This window comes from Acomys russatus, chromosome X (genome assembly GCF_903995435.1).
Source record: "Acomys russatus chromosome X, mAcoRus1.1, whole genome shotgun sequence".
Classification (NCBI taxonomy): domain Eukaryota; kingdom Metazoa; phylum Chordata; class Mammalia; order Rodentia; family Muridae; genus Acomys; species Acomys russatus.
Window position 1 is genome coordinate 62,565,153 of NC_067169.1, and position 19,094 is coordinate 62,584,246.

The 19,094-nt window shown below is 32.7% G+C and overlaps 1 protein-coding gene across 1 annotated transcript in view; it reads left to right on the forward strand.

The window, feature by feature from the left end:
* Nucleotides 1-19,094, forward strand: part of Dach2 (dachshund family transcription factor 2) — a 520,209-nt gene that overhangs the window by 147,945 nt on the left and 353,170 nt on the right. The window contains exon 2 of the mRNA XM_051141822.1: nucleotides 1,276-1,314. Within this exon, the coding sequence (XP_050997779.1) occupies nucleotides 1,276-1,314 (39 nt within the window). The remainder of the gene's footprint in view (nucleotides 1-1,275; nucleotides 1,315-19,094) is intronic.

Genomic DNA, 19,094 nt, shown 5'->3' on the forward strand with positions numbered 1-19,094 from the left:
CTAGGGAAAAAAACAAAAGAAACAACAAAAAATTGAAAGATATTAAATGGCAAGGTCATTGGAAGAAAAACGGACATAGAAACACTGTTTCTTTTTTCTTTTTCTTTTTACATGTGTATTTTAATCACATTTCTTTCTTCTTTTTTTTCCTTTCCAAACCCTTCTATGCACTCATTGCCTCTCATCTTCAAATTGATGTCCCTCTTTTTAATTAGTTTTTATATTCTCAAATATAACCTAGGGTATCCATGTAATGCTACTTTTATATATGCTTTCAAAGCTAATTGTTTGTCACTGGATAACAAACAGGTGCTCTATGCCCTAGGAAGTGCCAACTCTTTTATTCCCAGTGTGCCTCAGTTGCTTGTTTTTAGTGTGCAATATAAATTACTTTCTTTGATACTTACAAAGTTGCAAAGTCTCAAATGTTCCTACAGTCCTTTTAAGCTTATTTAGCAATCAATTTAGATTTTCTTTTTTATTAAAGTATTAGATTAGGAAGCATTGAGGATTGTTGTCACTGGAAAGAATGTTTATTTTGTTAGTGAAACTTAATATATATGTTTTATTGATTTCTGCACATTTAATTTCATCTGTATAAGTGTGTATATGATTGTGTATGGATGTATGTACATATGTGTGTGCATGAATGTCACAGTTGTGTGAATGATATAAAAGAGGTCAGTTTTTCTCTAGAAATATGTATACAGAGAGTAATATGATTAATAGCTTCATGTTTAGGATAAGTAAAATGTTGATATTGGCTTACTTTCATCTTCTTGTTGGCCATAAGAAAATAAGAAAAACTGTAAGTCCCCACACCCAGAAAAATGTTGGAATACCCAATGGGATGGGAAAGAAAGCATGTTAGAGAAAGGGAAATGGTATAACCTTGCTAAATCTTAGTTTTTGGAATTGTTACCACCCGAGGCCATTTTCTTAAGAGAAATACGTAACTTTCTTTCCTTGCCTTCAAATAGAGGAAAGCCTAAACCATGTGACATTTTCACATTATACTCAGTGGGAATTAGGTCAGAAATGTAACAATATTATCCATATATTTAAAGTACCATCTAGTAGCAATTCAAGTTTTTCTACCTTCTTGTGCTCTTCCCTTCTAGTTTTTCATTGTGTGTAACCTATCTAAAATTTCTTCACAATTTAAGATAATTTTTTGTGAATTATAGTAAAGCCTTGAATAATTGGAAGCTAACTAATTAAAACTCTCAATTAACCAGTTTTATTTATTTATTTTTTGCTATACTCTCCTTTTAGAAGGAAGAGGCAAATGACAAGAAAACAAGCTGTTAACAGGTATTTATGTATTTATTTTTTTAAAAATAAACTCCCTGGGAATGTCCTGGAACCTTCAGAAATCCAGCTCAATTTCAATAATCTTGTTCTATATATTATACTTGTGAAGACAGGAAATGGAGGCCATTTAAAAATCTCAGCATCAAACTTGTAATTGTGCTTAATCCTCAGTAATAAGAAAAAATGGAATCCAAATAACTAATGAGAACTAATCTATCCATATGGAGTTTCTTGTTAGTGGGGATTGCCATGGTTTCACTATATCCAGTTCTGGTCATTTATATTTATTAATTGGGGTTGGATCATGGGATCACAGAGCATAGTGATAGCTTGCAGATAAAATAAGACATTCCCTGCCTAGAACTGAAAGTAGAAGTTAGAGAAAAGCCACAAGTTGTTGAAAAGTGAGTGCGAGTCAGTGACATAAAAAAGTATAAAATTTATGTAAAATAAAAGGAAGGTAATTTGAACTCCTTCCTCCATTTTGGCTGTGGCATTCTTTGGAAGGTACATTCACTTTTGCAGGGCAGCACAGGTTCTTAAGTGTGCTACCACAATATTAGAAAACAACCAGAATTATTCTAACAGTTATGGGAATATGTTTGTGTGTTTAATAGTCTTCAAGTACTTGAAATTCCTTCCCATCTGAAAATACATTTTAAAACATTTAATTTAAAATATTTATATCCGAATTGTCCTCAAAATAGTATAAAATTTTTAAGTTGAAACCATCTTTAATATGTTATTCTGAATCTCGTGCTTTAGTTTTTAATATAGAACAGAGGACAAAGGAAGATTTTTTTTATTCTAAAGTATGTTTTGATATTGCCTGGCAGCACTGTCCCATCTTTACTTCCATGTGTACTATACCAGTAAAACTCCCCTTTTTTTGATGAGCTTTTATCTCCTTTCTTGCTGGTTACATGTTTTCTATATGTATTCTGTAAGAAAAACATCATAGGACTTTGAGGAACATATGAAATGCTCTGTGCAATTTGCCCTGCATTTTCAATACAAAAGAAGGAAAATCACTTTGACTATGCATCTAATATCTGGAACTTTTTCCATGCTAAAATTAGTTTTAAATATCATGCACACAAAATAATACCTAAATGACCTGAAGCAGTGGATGTACCTCCTCAAGTGCCAAACTTTGTGTTTGACTATGACGTCAATGTGAAGCAGACTAGTAATAACTTGACTTTAAAAATGAATAATTTCAACTGAAAAGATGGATTGAGTTTAGCATTTAGGTTTGGTTCTTGAAGGTGCTCACTTTTTATTACTTAGGCATGGAAATCATTTTCATTTTTCAGTAAAATGGCATGAAAATTATGCTAAACTTTTATAATAAGCTAATGATGATTTAAAACTATCTCAATTTGTTTCTTGATTAAAAGGATATCCTATTTTTGGATGTTTGTGATAAATTTTACATTTACTGAAATATGAGAAATACCATAATGTGTTTTTTGAAAGTGTATGTATTCTGACAGTCACATAAACTACAGAGAAACTAACAAGGTCATAAATTATAATGCACATGATGGTAAGGCTAGAAATGTAAATGAAAGATCATTAGCAATAGGGATGGTGGGGAGTAGGTTGGACTAGAAAATATACTGTTTACCAATGGTGATGGATACTATTTACCTCAGCAGATTGCTACCATATAAGACTAAATATAGGCTTCTATTGTTAATGTATTACTTCTTAAGTGAGTTTAGGTATCTATAATTTTATGTGACATCCTAAAACTTTTTAAAGGTGCTTACAAATTCAGTTTAAAAAGAGAGTGAAATATGAGGTGTAGCCCATAGGCTTTCCTGGCTGTTCTCTAATTAAATTCTTCATTACTTCACTTATCAAAAGAAGTCATAGTTTTACAGTACTTCAAACTCATGATAATGGAAAATTGATGTAGAGTAAATAAATAAATGAAGTGATTTTCATATTTTCACAATGAAAGTAGTGGTTATGCATTTCATTATATTTCATTGTATAAAATAGCTAATATGTTGTTTTCTTTAAACGGTTTGAAAATTAAAATAAAATTACAATTTTATAACTTTTATGTTAATCAATAAAATGTACCATGTAAAAGTTCAATACCACATTTTCCATAAGAAAATGTTTAGCATTGTTCTGTCATCTAATATAATCATAGTTTCTATTTGAATCCCATTTATTTTTCTTTAATGGAAAGAATGGCATATGTATAACATATGCTGTTTTATTGAAAATTGGCTTGTCTTTAAATAAATGCTCAATTCCATCTAGAAAAGTATCTTTATTTTCACAAATGGTTAAAATAAGAAATAAAAGAAATTCAAGTAGTTAACACAACAAACTCTTCATTTGAACTCTTGTGTGGCATTGAAAAAGAAAAAACAAAGGCCAGTCCTCTGAGGTTTTATTAGAACGTAACTGACTACTCTGAGGCTTTGCTTGTTTGTCTGTCCTCCCACTGTGCATCAGTGCTTTTGACATTTGTGCATTTCTCTCATCACCGATCAACCAAACTCATATTTGTTTTAAAAGGACACAATTAAAGTACAATCTCTCAAGAAAAAACAAAGAAAGAAAAAAAACAAAGTATCCACTTATATATCCACTTTACCAACCCTCAATCTGCACCATAATCCCCAATTAACACAGTAATTTAATATTATGACTTCTGAGAACTTTACAAAGCAGAAAGAAGAAGTATAATATGTGCAATTTCAAGTCATAAATGCAGAAGATAAGCTCATTCTTGGATAATATAAATGAAGATTTAATACTGTCACATATGAAAGATAAACAGTTTTGGATGTATAGCATCAACACACAGGATAACATTGTTGTTGTGTGATAGAAATACAATATATTTAAATATACCAACTAGCTAACCAAATAAAACTGTCAACTAATGTTTTATCAGGTTTGACCTAAACAAGGTAATTCAAAACAAAATTTTGGTAAGCAATTGATTCCTTTTGTCAAAAACTTGCAGTACTTAAAATTTATCCAATAATCCAATAGCCAGCATTTAAATGGTGATGATTTTTAAAGTAAACATGCTTTTGGCCTATATGTTAGGTAACCTGTGAATTTTGAAATTAACCTAATTATAACAATATTTTATTTACATGTATATCCTATATGACTATACATATATGATGACATTTGTGACCTATAGGAAATGGTATCTCTATTTTGTGATATCACTTCAATTGCGTAAAATTAACAAGAATTATTATAATACAGTTCAAGTAAATCAGGAAAAATGAAAAATACTAATTGAGAGCTCAAATTTTGAGAAAACTCCATTTGTTAAGCACTAATGATATAACTATCAACATCCTCCTTTCTATTCTTTATCAGAGTCAAAATTGTCCTAAAGTTTATATGAATCACTTCTTTGAATTTTAAAAATAATATTGTTATTTATGCATATACAACATTCTGAAGATAGTCGGGGGAGGGGATACGAGGTAAGATCTCAGTGCTATAAGGAACAAGACAACTTGCTTCTATGTTCAGGTTTCCCACTCTGAAACATTATATCACAAATGTTGAAACAAGTGAGTATATACCGTTTTTCTCTTTTTGCTTCTGGGTGAACTCACTCATTATGATAATTTCTAGATCAATCCATTTGTCCACAAATTTCTGGAATTCCTTGTTTTTAATAGCTGAGTAATATTCCATCGTGTAAATGTACCACAGTTTCTTAGTCCATTCTTCTACTGAGGGACACTTAGGCTGTTTCCATGTTCTGGCTATTATGTATAAAGCAACTATGAACATGGTTGAGCATATGTCCCTGTTGTGTGGTAGGGCATTTTCTGGGTATATTCCAAGGAGTGGGATAGCTGGGTCTTGAGGATGCCCTATTCCCATTTTTCTGAGAAAGTGCCAGATAGCCAAGGGATACGTACCATGAAAAACTTTACTTACCAAGAAAGTGGGTGAGAGGAGAGGACATCCTGTTGAGACTTTAGGCGAGAGTGACATGGAAGAATAAGGAAATAGTAGGACCCACAGGGTCCTGGAAACCTACAAGAAGAACTTTATGACAGGCAGATTTGGGTCCTGGGGTCCTCCTCAAACTAAGGCACCAGCCAAGGAGAATATAGGCAGTAAGCTTCGAACCCCTACCAAGACCTAGCCCACGAACATGATATTCTCCACCGTTGAGTGGAGAGTGAGATCTGACTCTCACACGAACCCTGGTGCCCCTTTTCTGAACACGTCCCCTGGATGGGGAGGCCTGGCGGCACTCAGAGAAAGGATAGCAAGTTACCAAGAAGAGATTCGATATTCTAAGAGCATATATAGGGGGAGGAGGTCTCCCTCAATCACAGACATAGGGGAGGGGAGAAGGGTGGAAGCGGGAGAGAGGGAAGAATGGGAGAAAACAGAGGAAGGGCTAACAATAGAGATGTAATATGAATAAAATAATAAAATGAAAAAAAAAAAAAGAAAAAGTAAGGTGAAAACAGAAAAAAAAACCCAAAACAAACAAACAAACAAAAAACAAATGTTGAAACAGTGAAATGTCAGCTATTATTTGATATGACCATGTCCCATTTCTTTCACGTTTTCAGTTGAAGAACTTACTCAAATATGTTTTACTGTGGCAATGATTTTAAGAGAACTCAGGTTGACTGCTTAGTAAATTCATCCAGTATTTCTTTTTAGATAAAGTGGTAATTGGATTTTGCTTTCTGGAGAGACTTGATTAGAACTATCTGGTTCTTTATCCTGAGAATTAGTGCAGAACTATCAAGGTTTCCTACATTCAGTGTGCTAGAAAATATACATTTGCAACTTGTCTAATATGGTAAGAGGTCAAAGCAGAAAAGGGAAAAAGTTAAAATTAATTTTATTTAAATTCCCAGAGTTGCAAATGCATCAAATGCTCACAAATAATAGCTACTTTTAAACAAATTTATCCTCTTGTAGAACAAAATGCCTATTATTTAAAATCACCTCATTGTCCAAATTTGACACGAATCCCAGAGAATCTTTCCGAGGGCTTTTACCCACTTTGGCTTGCTTGTGACCTAACTGAAGTGTCAGATATAAGAACTTTCACTACTATTTTTGCTAACCACCACTGTTGTTCCGTTAAAGTTGATTATAACAACCATTATTTTGTTTATTATACCATTTGCACTAATTTAGTAAAGAGAACTTCAACTAGATGAATGTTGACTATTTTTACTTAGGTTTTCTTTACACTACATGGTGATCCAAACAAATTATCCAACTTTTAAAATAACCAGGATACCAATTACTTAAAACATGACATATTTATTCCCGAATTGTGAGGTGAGAATCATAAACATAGGTTAGACAATAGTCAATATTTCATTTATTATCAAGCAATTCATTAATTGGCTGAAAAAATAATTAAGTGTATACTTAAGTATATACTTTCATTTAAGAATATTATAGTTGCTCATACTTTTCATAAAAATAGAATAAGAAAGTGTAAACTTTGCTGTTGTATTTGTCAAGCATATTTTAAAAAATACAGTATATTTGAGACTTTGATGGCCCTTTATCTGCAAAACCAATTGTTATCATCACATGACATTCACATTTGTGAGTCTAAAAAAAAAAATTTGAAAAACATTTATTCTCTCTTTTATCACAAAACTTCAAAATCATGGAAACTTTTGTCTTTAACAGTAGCTTCAAAAATACTCATGTTCTTTGCTAGAGACATCATTTAGATAATAATACTTTAATATTAATATAGAAAACATGGGGGGATTTTTTAGTATTATTAAAAGCTCAGTCTGACCCTTGAACAATTCATTTACAAGTTGTTTCCTTGAGATTACCTACATTCTTGTCCACTCTGACCTTGTAATTTTGCTCACAGTTGGAAATGTAATGCAGTGACTAAGATAATGTTGTTTACACAGACTTTAAGTGGAGTGACATTATAGTCAAGCAAGTGTCACATCACCCAAAGTGAAGGAAGACTTAATTACCATAATCCTGTGAATATAAAATTTCTTTGCCATGTGTAGCATAATAATATAATGTTCTACGTGGTACAGTTAATAATTTGAAGGGAAAAGGCACATTAGTCCTCAGACTGTGTTTCTTTAAAAGTGAACAGAGTGGAATTATCAAAATAAAATAGAATTTGAAATAAGATGTTTATCTGAATGTCCAGGTGAAATTTTTCTTTCTTTTAAATGCTGAAGAGTTGCCTAGTGATGTGAAAATGAAAGGACTGCTAAAATATCCATAAATCTAGACACCAGTGAGTACAGTGACAGACCATGAATTTCCTGTAGGGTGCAGGGTAGTGTTAACTAAAATGACTAAGACAGGATAAAGAGGAAAGGCTGATAACTACCTATTATTGTGCAATGGGGAGCATATCATTAATTTACAAAGAGAGTGGTGACATTTTCTAAAATTGTATAGCCCTATTATTAAAAGTTTGTCAGTGTAACTAATTAGTTGCTAAAATGGAGTTGACTCTAAGACTCAGTATGAATGCATTTATAAAGGCAAGACATTGTCCATAAATTGGTATGGTGTGTAATACATCTTGATGAATGGTGGGAAATAGTGTTAAGAAATGGGACTATTATGTCAAAATCGCCCTTCACTGGTTTGTAGTCCTTGAAGGAATTATGTTCCATGGCAACATGCTCTAAAGTTCTGCAGATAAACATGAAATGCCCCAAGGATGTGTCCTCTTTTCTGTCTTTGATAACACTGAGTTTTAAATACCAGGTATTCACCCTCTGATACATTTTTCAGTGCACTGGGACTACAAAATATGCTATAATCTATAGTAACTCCAACCATACTTGGAGTTAGTTGTTTTTAACTAAATATATTATTTGGAAGAAGGAATGTATAAAATTAATCAACAGTAAAACATAAAAGTGAGATTCAAAGAATTTAGAAAGCTGATGTGTGAAAAATATATCTCAATCAATAGATTCATACTACTATTATATTATAAATAGTTCAAAAATCATAGTACTAGATCATCTAATATGTACTATGTTACAAATACAATATTAAATCATATGACTATCAGGATTATTTTAGAATTGGGAACATTTGAAAAACATGTAAAATGTATTATAAAATATGACAATCCATTATATTTAAATATATTAAAATATTGATATTCATCTAAATATTTCCATTTCATTTGCTTATCTCTTACTTATCTAGGTTTACCTAACTAGCATATTACTATAATGAAACAATTGGCCAACAGGTCTGAATCTTATGTTGCTTTAAAAATAAATTTAACTTAAATTACAGTGTTCTTTTCTTTAATTTTTTACAAGTTCCCACTAAGTATTGATAAAATAACTTTTTTATCCTGAGATACCTGTCAATAAATCATCCAGTGTGCACAAAACAGTATTGTAAAAGGTTCTAGTTCAGGATGTTCTATATTGCAAGTATTAGCCCACATGGGCTACAAGGTAAGACCCTGCCATAAAACAACCACAAGAAAAAAGCAAGCCCCAGGAGCATATGAAGAGCTGTAGGAGAGGAGGGGAGGGCTTTGGGATATAAAATAGATAAACCGTAAAAAGGAGAATGGTAAAACAACAACAACAAAACAAAGATGTTAGTAACACTAAAAGCAAACTGTTAATTGGACAAATAGTCCAATTTTCTCATTTCAAAACATTTCTCAACATAATTTTGGGAACTGAATTAGACAGCAATTAATATAGGTGTAGAAACACTTTTTAATAACATGAGCTTGCTAGAATCTCTCTGTCTCTCCCTCCCACCCTCCTTTTCTCCCTCTCTCGATGTCTTCCTCCCTCCCTCCCCTTCCCCCCTCTCTGTATACACATAACCTCAAGCATGCTAAACATAAGAGCTACCATGGCGCTATAACTCCAGTGTGTATTTATTTAAATAAAATTTTACGACAGCTATAAATTTACAGAACACTTTCAATGATTTTACTGTTTCCACATTCTCATTCCCTTGATTGTTAAATTTTAGAATTAGTTAATCAATTTGTGACACTATTGTTTACTTATGCTTCTATTTTACTCAGTCTTCCTCAGTATTACTCTAGTGCTTGTATTCTATTTTAAAACTTACATTTAGTTAACATGTCTGCTCACACTTGTTTTGATTGCAACTAATTTTTTATAACTTTGATAATTTTGTACAGTTACAGCAAGATAAACCTGCATCTGGTAAGGCATCCCACATCAGGGATTCTCTGATGCTTTTATTTTGTTTTATTATTGAGACAGGGTTTCTCTGTGTAACTGTCCTAGCTGTCTTGGAACTTGCTTTGTAGACTAGGCTGGACTTGAACTCATAGAGATATGCCTGCCTCTACTTCCCGAGTGCCAGAATTAAAAGCATGCAGTACCATACCCAACCCACTTTTCTTATAATTGATTTGGGCTTATATGCTTAAATGGAGGAAGAAGACAGAGGTCAAATGCAATTTTTATCATCTTGTTTTACTATTCCTGAGATTGACCTTTATATCTTGCCTCAATGTTTGCTAACTTTCTTCACTGCAAAGTTATTTGTTTCTTAAAGTAGAGAGACGTTCCATGTCTAGAATTATCTGTTGTTCCAATGTATGGTTTATTAAATTTTAATCTTTTCAATCCTGACCAAGTATAGAAGTTTGTGAAGAAAGACATAAGAAGAATGGTGTCATGTAATTTCCATTTCCCTCATCATATCCAGCAACAAGATAGACTTTTAAAGCCATGTACACTGTAATTCATAGCATTGTGTAGTTATCTGCCACACATATTCTTTTGGCAACTTGCTCACCTAAACTGATCCCAATAAACTATTTTATTATCTATTAAGAAAACATTATAGATTCATTGTTTTCCCCTTTGGAGGGGATTCTGGTGGTCAAATAAAATTGGAGAATAGAAAATTTGTATATAAATAAATATATGTTCATACTGAAAGGTTGTTGTAAGTCCATAATTTGTCTTTAAGTTTTCATATGATATTTCTTTGTTTATATGCATGTTCTGTCTGGATGTACACCTGAAAGTTAGTTGATGTCGGTGCTGGGAATTGAACTCAAGACTTCTGGAAGTGCAGCCAGTGCTCTTAACCTCTGATTAATCTCTCCAGATTTCTGTTTTGCAAAATTTTAAGACACCATTAATTGTAGACTTTTAAATAAATAAAAATGGAGGAACGATTGGCTAGATCTGGGTAGGGGTTTAAAGTTTACCTCCTGTATTGTCCTTGGCTGGTGCCTTAGTTTGAACAGAACCCCTGGGCCAAAATCTGCCTATCATAATGTTCTACTTGTAGGTTTCTAGGACCCTCTGGATCCTTCTACTTTGCTATTCTCCCATGTGTCTCTCATCTAGAGTCCCAATAGGATGTCCCCCCCTCTGTCCCAGTTTCCTGGTAAGTGAAGGCTTTCCTGTGACATGCCCCCCTGGAGGGGGAGACCTGGTGGCACTCAGAGGAAGGACAGCAGGTTACCAAGAAGAGACTTGATACCCTATGAGCATATACAGGGGGAGGTAATCCCCCTCAGGAACAGTCATAGGGGAGGGGAATAAGGGGAAAATGGGAGGGAGGGAAGAATGGGAGGATACGAGGGATGAGATAACCATTGAGATGTAACAAGAATAAATAAATTAAAAAAAAATAAATTTAAAAGTTAAAAAAGAAATGGAGGAACCTAATAGTCAAGGAACATTTTTGTAAATTTTTTTATAGTGGTAATCATCATTAATGTGTAGTTAGGAATCTCATGCTCAATCCTTTATTCTGTCATTAATTGGCTCTATGACCACAAATAGGGCACTAGATAACCACAAGTCTTTACTTCATGGTAGAAACCTAATATTAATTCTCTTGGGGTTGTTATGAAGAGGCGAAAGTTTGTAAATAATCCTTTAAAATGTTCAGTAATTGTTTTATGACCACTTAGAATGTGGTAACAATGTCTTTGTGTTGCTAATCAGTGCATTTCCAGGATTTCATATATTTTTTCTGGTGTTAGTATTCAATATTTAATAAATATTTATTGATAAATTGAATATATTGTTACATTATTTTCTATTTGTCCCCAAGTATCATACAGTAGCTTATGATAATTTATAAGTTATGTTTGAAATCAAATATACACTTGTCAAAAGGTAGGAAGAAGCATGCTGTGAAAATGGTGGTATTTATATGCAAAAAGTAGCTTGACTTCTTTATTCTAGCTTTTGTTTTGCTGTTCTGGTGCTCCTACTCAATGGCTGACTGCCTTCTGATTAGTTTTCAATTGCTTTATGCTGACCAGATTTTCCTTTGAATTAAGGGCACTGGAGCTTTCTCCTCACCACTGCAGTGGGGGTAAAATCCCTGATGCAGAGTCACTGATCTAGTGCGAGAAGAAGAGGAGCACCTGTGAGCACAGGCTGTCAGAGGGACCTCGGAGCCCTGGTGTGTTGAGGCTACAGCTGCTAGGCTGAGAAGTGGTTGGATGCACTTTGTCACTCCTTCTGCAGCAAGGAGCTCTACTTTCTTTGGATGTATAATTCGCCTTGATTAACAGTAGTTAAGAGAAGGGTGCCTTTTATATTGCTGAAGATTAACTGGATCTGTGAGAGAAGTGGTATGGCAAACCCTGTTAAGCAAAAATATTTTGATGAGAAGAGTAGTGTGACCTCACATCTTCTATTTTGTCTAAATTGCCACTCAGTAATATATTCAGTAAGTAGTCCCAGAAGAAAATGGTATTAAGTTGAAGCTTCTATATTCAGAAAATCAACTGGAACATGTTTATTATATTTGAATTTGACATGTTACCAGCCCTCCTAGAAATGCTAGGGGAATATCTGAAATCTATGAGGAGCCCACCCAATTTTGGAAACTGCAAAAACATTTAAGCCAATTCTAGTCTTTGGAGTTTTTTTACAGCAGGCAAGATCAGTTTCAAGGTCCTTTCTTAGCATGTAAATAATAATGATGCATCAGTTTTGTCCACCTGACGATTCATGAACTCTAAAAGTCATGTGAAATGTGTGAGTTAAACAAAACTTTGTACCGAATAATGATGCCCTATTATTTCCAAAAGGAGTTGGTCAGAAATTTTCTAATGGTAGTTCAATCATTTTTATAGTGTTGCTCTTATTTACACTAAGAAATAGTAAGGGATTCTCTTACACTTTCCTTTTTTTGTTATAAATAAGGTAGAAATTTAATAATTGTAAAATATATGTAGTGGATGTGGAAAGTAGGAGAGCTTAATATTAGATTGTGTATATTATGACTGACTACCTGGTAAGTTTATTATCTTTCTCCCGGAAATCATTACTTTCTCTCAAAACCTAGAACGCCCATTTAGAATTATTAATTTGTGATTTTACTGTACTACTTATTTCAACTTTTGTTTAAATATATTCGGATTATTATTTAATTGAAATGAATAGATGCTATGACAAGACTCCTGTATTTCGGGGGAAATGAAACTAATATTCTATGTAGAATATAATCAATTTTTAAATGAGCAATTATAATGACCTTTAAAGAAACCTTTCAACATGACCCTGTAAATTACATTTAAGACTTTTTCCTTGTGTAAACCTATTGATTTTACCAGCTTTCACCAATAAATTTCAGCACTGCAAAATAATTAGTGATATTAAGTTAAAATTGTTGTAAACAAAGTTATTATTCATTCTGTACAAAACTACAAATGTGGGAGTATGTTTAAGTCATAAATTAAGCATGGATTGCTTTAATCTGTAAGCTGAGTGTGTTAGGAAAAGGCTTGAGCTTGTAATTAGTAGTTATAGCCACTGGAGAGTACCTCCATTAAAAAGAATGACAGAAAATTGATCAGTTTACATTGTCATAGCAACCAAAATAGTTCCATTGTTTGTGATGGATTTAATCTATCACATTATATATCTATACTTAGAAATATTTTTATTTACTGCAAAAATAAACTATTCAATAATGTAAAAGAGTTTAGGTTACTGAAATGACAAACTAACAAAGTCCAGATGAACATTTGACTACTTGATAACAAGCTTCAGTGTTCTATGGTTGTCATGACATTTCTTTTACAAAGCAAATGATGTCTTCCAAAAAAAAGTCTTTAAACCATGTGAAAATGCAAATCTCTTTATGACAGTATGTGGCTGTCACATTAATAATGAGAGACAATAATTGATGATTTATGAGACGATACCATGGCAACAGAGTCTTTTGTCATTGGCACCCCTTGGTTACTTTTTTTTTTTCAATTAGTTGCTTGTGAGTGCCTCCAAAAAGTTTCCATCATGATATACAAGAAGATCTAGTCAGATCTGAATATGTTAGATCTAATTTAAAACACTGTGGAGGTGTTGACACTCTCAGAATCAACAAAGTAAAAGCTGACAGTGTCTTATAAAGAAAACTTAGAACAAACTAGTAAACATGTAAGTAGCTGAAAATGGACAGACTTGACTTTGTTACTTAACCTTTCAAGCAAATCTTGACTGCCTCTCCTAAATTTGGAGTGCAAGCTGTTAGTTTTTTAAAGTTATGTTGTTTGGTAATAACCTTTCATAATGGATGGGAGGAAAGGAGACTTGCTTAGAATTCAAATGGAACTTTTTTTTTTAATTTGACCTTAATACTTTTATTAGTCTTGAATAAAGGTATAGCTGAATATTTAAGAATGGCTTTAGTATTTTTGGTAGATCAAATAATAACATGTTTTGGTATTTTAGCGGTGACCATACATCAGTATTAATCTGCAGATTGTTTATAACATTGAAAAATTGTGACTTTTCCATATTAATTTTAACAATAGTTACTAAAAATGAGATATTTGACACATATTTAGGAAGACTCCTGGATTATTTAGCTACCTGTATGATTAGAAGAAAATATTAGCCAAGGGTTTAAGGTCATTTCCAGTTAAATGTGACAATGATTAATTCAAAGTTGTAGAATTAGCAACAATTAAAGATAATATAATACATCAAAGATGTCAAATTTAAAGTCAAAAATATAATAGAAACAAACATAAAATTAACCCAGGTTTATGTATGCTATTTTCATAAATATGTAAACATTCTCAGACCTTATTTCTTTTATATGTCAAAAGATTTACAGGATAAAATTCTGTAATACACATATCCTTCAGAAAATTATAGAAGTCAATAATACAAAAATAGGTTCTCTAGTTACGATTTTTTATATATTTGTTGCAAAGTCTGTTCAGGCTTCCTCAGCTTTAGAAGAAATGACCATGTGGAGTGTGTGATTTTTATTCTTACTTAAAATTTAAGAAAATGGAGTTTACCCATGAGCATAATGACATACTTCTGTTAATATGAAAATATAAGTTAATTCTGATGCTGAATCTTTCCCTTCATGCAGGGAAACCACATTATAAAATATTATTTTCTTGAGGGGATAATGCACTACTTTATTATTTATTTCCTTCACTGAAGATATCTTCAGTTTATATATACATGTATGTACATATATATGTCTATCTTATTCTCCATGTTACTATAGTAGATACTGTTTCTAATATCAGCCTTGTGTTCACTTTCTATCCTTTTCTATGGTAGACTTTTTTCAGATAAATTGCTTAACTGAAGGGTACAACATTATACGTTAGAGTAAATAATGTTCCAGCTTTACTTTAATCAAACTAGCAACAGTTCTTGGCCAAATGATTTACATGGTAATGCAGAAAATGTACAAGATATAGAAAAATATTTTTGTTTCTCAGGGGTTTATGATCAATTGGAATAGTTGCCCATGATAAACATGAATCAACATAAAATAGTTTGACAGTTTTAAATTTAAAAGATACCATATTATATTATAGAGAATTTAAGCATATAATGCTGTTTGTTGTATGGGGATAATTATTGAAATGTAGTTTTTAGAGGCTAATGAGTCAGGAGGAAGAGCACAGGAATCATGAACAGGAGTGAATTTGAGAAATTATAAATGACACAAAAATGTTGCTATAGGTTTTCATGTGATATATAATTATGGCAGATGATTAAGGACAAATCCAATTTACAATGAAGTGGTAACCATGGGGAAAACTCAAAACATTTGCACTTACAAAGTAAGTTGATGTGCTTCCCTTCCTCTGCTCTTGACTATCCTTGATTATTAACCCCCATTCACATTGCTGTACATGGTTACTGTACCAGACTGGACTTGAACTCACAGAGATCCACCTGCCTCTGCCTCTCAAGTGTTAGCATTACAAGTCTGCACCACTGCCAGTCTTGGAGGTGTTTTAACAAAGTTTTAAGATCCTTTGCCAATGGTTTTCATCTAGGGATGATTTTGTTTCCAGCATACATCTAGTGAGTCGCAGCCAAGAGTGTTAGAGAATATCCCATAGTCTACGAACACTCTACCCCCAACCCTTAATAAAGCATTAGCTACTCAAAGTGTCAATAGTGGTAATACTGAGAAAGAAAAGAAAATGTAATAATGTACCATGCAAATCACCCACGTTGTCACATGTACCACAAGACACCATCTAGCTTACTGTCAATTCTGTCATTTTCAGATCTGTAAAATTTCATTTTCTATCTAATGATAATTTCATAGATGTATTCTCCCTACCTGGGGCATACTTCTGTTCTCCTGACCCCCAGACATCTACTCTTCAACACACACAATTTAATGATCACATTTGTACCCTTTTTTCATTTCTTTAAAAAGTTGGTTGAGAAACAATAATCTTTTTGTAAAGAAATACATAGGTTTTTGGAGTGTAAAAGTATCTTTTATTCAACACATGTGCTAACCTAGGCCTAGTGCTGGAAGCTTCAAGCCTCTATACAATCTAACTTAGGCCAAGAATCTTTTTAGCCTCTGAGATTTACTGCTGAATAAGTTCACTCTCTCTAGTTCTTTTTCTTTCTTTCTTTTTTTTTTTTCTTTCTGAATTCTGGCAGGCTGGTTCAAATCAGCTGTTCGGACTCAAACTCCTATCTAAGCAGATCTATTCTGACTTCTTTCAGTTTCTCACTGCTTGGTCTCAATTGAACTCTAGCATTCTGTACTAATTGTCTGGCTCCTTCTCATTCTCTTGCCTTATGTCTAGCTTGTTCTCACTTCAACCTCTCTCTGTAAAACTCTCCAAGTAAAAACTGTGTCTGAATTCCACAAACTGAACTACCAGGAACTCAACTTCACTGCACTGCTTCTTATCTCACTCATTCAACTAAACTAACTAAACTCAGATATCTGACTTCCTCTGTCTCTTGAGTGCTGGGATTAAAGGCATGTACCTCCACACCTAGACCTAAGCTTTTCTTTACTTGAAACCTGCTTCATACCAGGCAGACCTTGAACTCAGATATCAGCTTGCCTTTGTCTCCTGGGATTAAAGATGTGTCTTCATTATGTATATGTATATGTATGTGCATATGCATATGTATATGTTTACCTAGAAGGTCTTTCAATGTGATCTATGGCCAGAGTAGCCATCTTCTGAATTAAAATTACTCTACAGTGAAGAGATTATATGCTATGGTAAACCAAGATGAAAAATATTTGGAAGTTTATATTTAATAGCTAGTATTGAAGAGGAAGATGTAATTTGAGAGAGGCTCAACATAGGAATTCTCATAGTTTAAGGTGATCTCATATTTACTATAGATAATGAAAAAAGAGTTAAAGTTAATTTCTATGTACCTGGTAGACAGAAATAGCAGGGGAAAAAAACCACTGGAAATCTGGGAAAGAAGGTTTGTTTTGACGACTTCAGTGAGAAACTTTGTTTACATTGACTTGGTGGTGCTTATCATTAACAGAAATAGAGTTTATTCTGGATGAACTTGCTTGCTCTGTGACTGTGGACAACTCATTTATACCAAGTCTTAGTGGAACATGGAGAAACAACAATTATTTACTTGATGAAGCATTTAAGGATGACATTATTTAATGAATATCAAACACAGGTGTTAGAACATATCATCAGTTTAATGCTTACTGCTCTTATAACTACCATCATTATTGGCATTAGTGCCCTTATTTCTATGGATGGAATTACTTTCCTTCCTTGATCCTTGACTTTTGAAATTATATATTTCAGTACATGCACCATGTCTTCCATGAAGCCCTTTATAGGCTTCCCATGATTCATAGGAATGATAATCACTTACTTTCTCTGAACTCCTACATTTAATTCTTTTATACTTCCCAATTCTTTGCAATGCTGTAATTACATAAGATATTGTCTTATAATTGCCATTATACTATAACTTCCTTGAAGGCAGCATAGTGTTCAAATGCTTACCTAATACATAATATAGTATAAGTAATATGAATTTATAATAATTAATGGCCGTTGTTACTGAGAATCAATACACTCTTTAATTTATATTCACTGTCAATGTTCCTAATATTTTTAAAGAACACAAATTATGCTGTATAAAATAGAACACAACATAATTTTAAATTAGGTGCTAAAGGGATCCAAGACCCATTGCTCAGATGTAGTCAATAGGCAGTTCAGTCTCCATGTGTGTCCCCTAATATGGGGATCAGGGGCTGCCTCTGACATGAACTCTCTTGCCTGCTCATTGATATCTTTCCGCTGGTGGGGAGGCTTTGCCAGAGTGCAGAGGAAGAGGATACAGGCACTCTTGATAGGCTGGAGTCAGATAGTAGGGTAAGAGCGATCCCCTTTCTGAGGACTAAGGAAAGGGTGTTGGGAGAAAGAGAGAGGGAGAGTGGGATAGGGAGGAGATGAGGGAGGGGCCTACAATTGAGATGTAAAGTTAACAAATTTAAAAAATAAACAAATAAATAAGGAGCCAAGTATGTAAATAATTTAAAGTTATTGGTTAATTATGGTTATAGGAAGTCTGTTCTCATGAATAAGTATTTATTTTTAAAACTTAGACATTTTCAAGTTGTTAACTTATAATGAAATATCATTTGTTTATAAACTATGAAAAATATTTTGCTTTATGTCTCCTAAAATGTAATAGAAATTTAAAAATATAAATTAAGCAGTATTCACAAATTTGCACAAGTGAGTATCCTATATGACTTCTTTTAAGATTTAACTTTTTTATCTTGTAAATTGGGAGCCATGGATTATCAGAATAAGTTAAAATAAATATAAGGGGGTTTTTAGATATAAAAAATTTTAAATATAAATATGGATATCTCAATTTTCCTCTTTTTTAATATGAAGCATTCTGAAGATCTGGAAGGATATTGAGGAAGTAAGTTCACTCTGGCAAAGTAGTAAAACAGATGTTAGAATTAGTGTTAGGATGAATGAGTTTATTTATTTTTACTATCCACCTACAGTGAAATTGCTTAAATATAGAAACTTGATAACAGGTTTTAACCTTCCAAATTGTAAGTCAGATACTAATATAACAATGAAACAAAGCATTAATGATTCCTTTGAAGATATATACATCTATAATGTCTTTCAAAGATTGAGGAATAATACTTGGAAGTTTGAGAAACAGCATCATGAAAATAAATGAGCATTACATATTGCGAGTCCTGTTTCTGATCCCATCTATTGCTTTGTGACATTTTGATAGCTATATATCATAGTGGACCATTAATTTTCTTGTTTATAGGAGAGGATAACATTGTCACATTGTTTAAAGGGCATGCAAATTATTATTTATCAGTACTCAATTAACAAAGTTATATACCCCTAAAATATGTAAACTTTAAGTCAGTATTGTTTATTATAAATTAGATTGGTATTAAAATCTTAAGAGTAGAGACATTATTTGGGATCATAGAAAGACATTGGTCTTTTGTTGAATCTT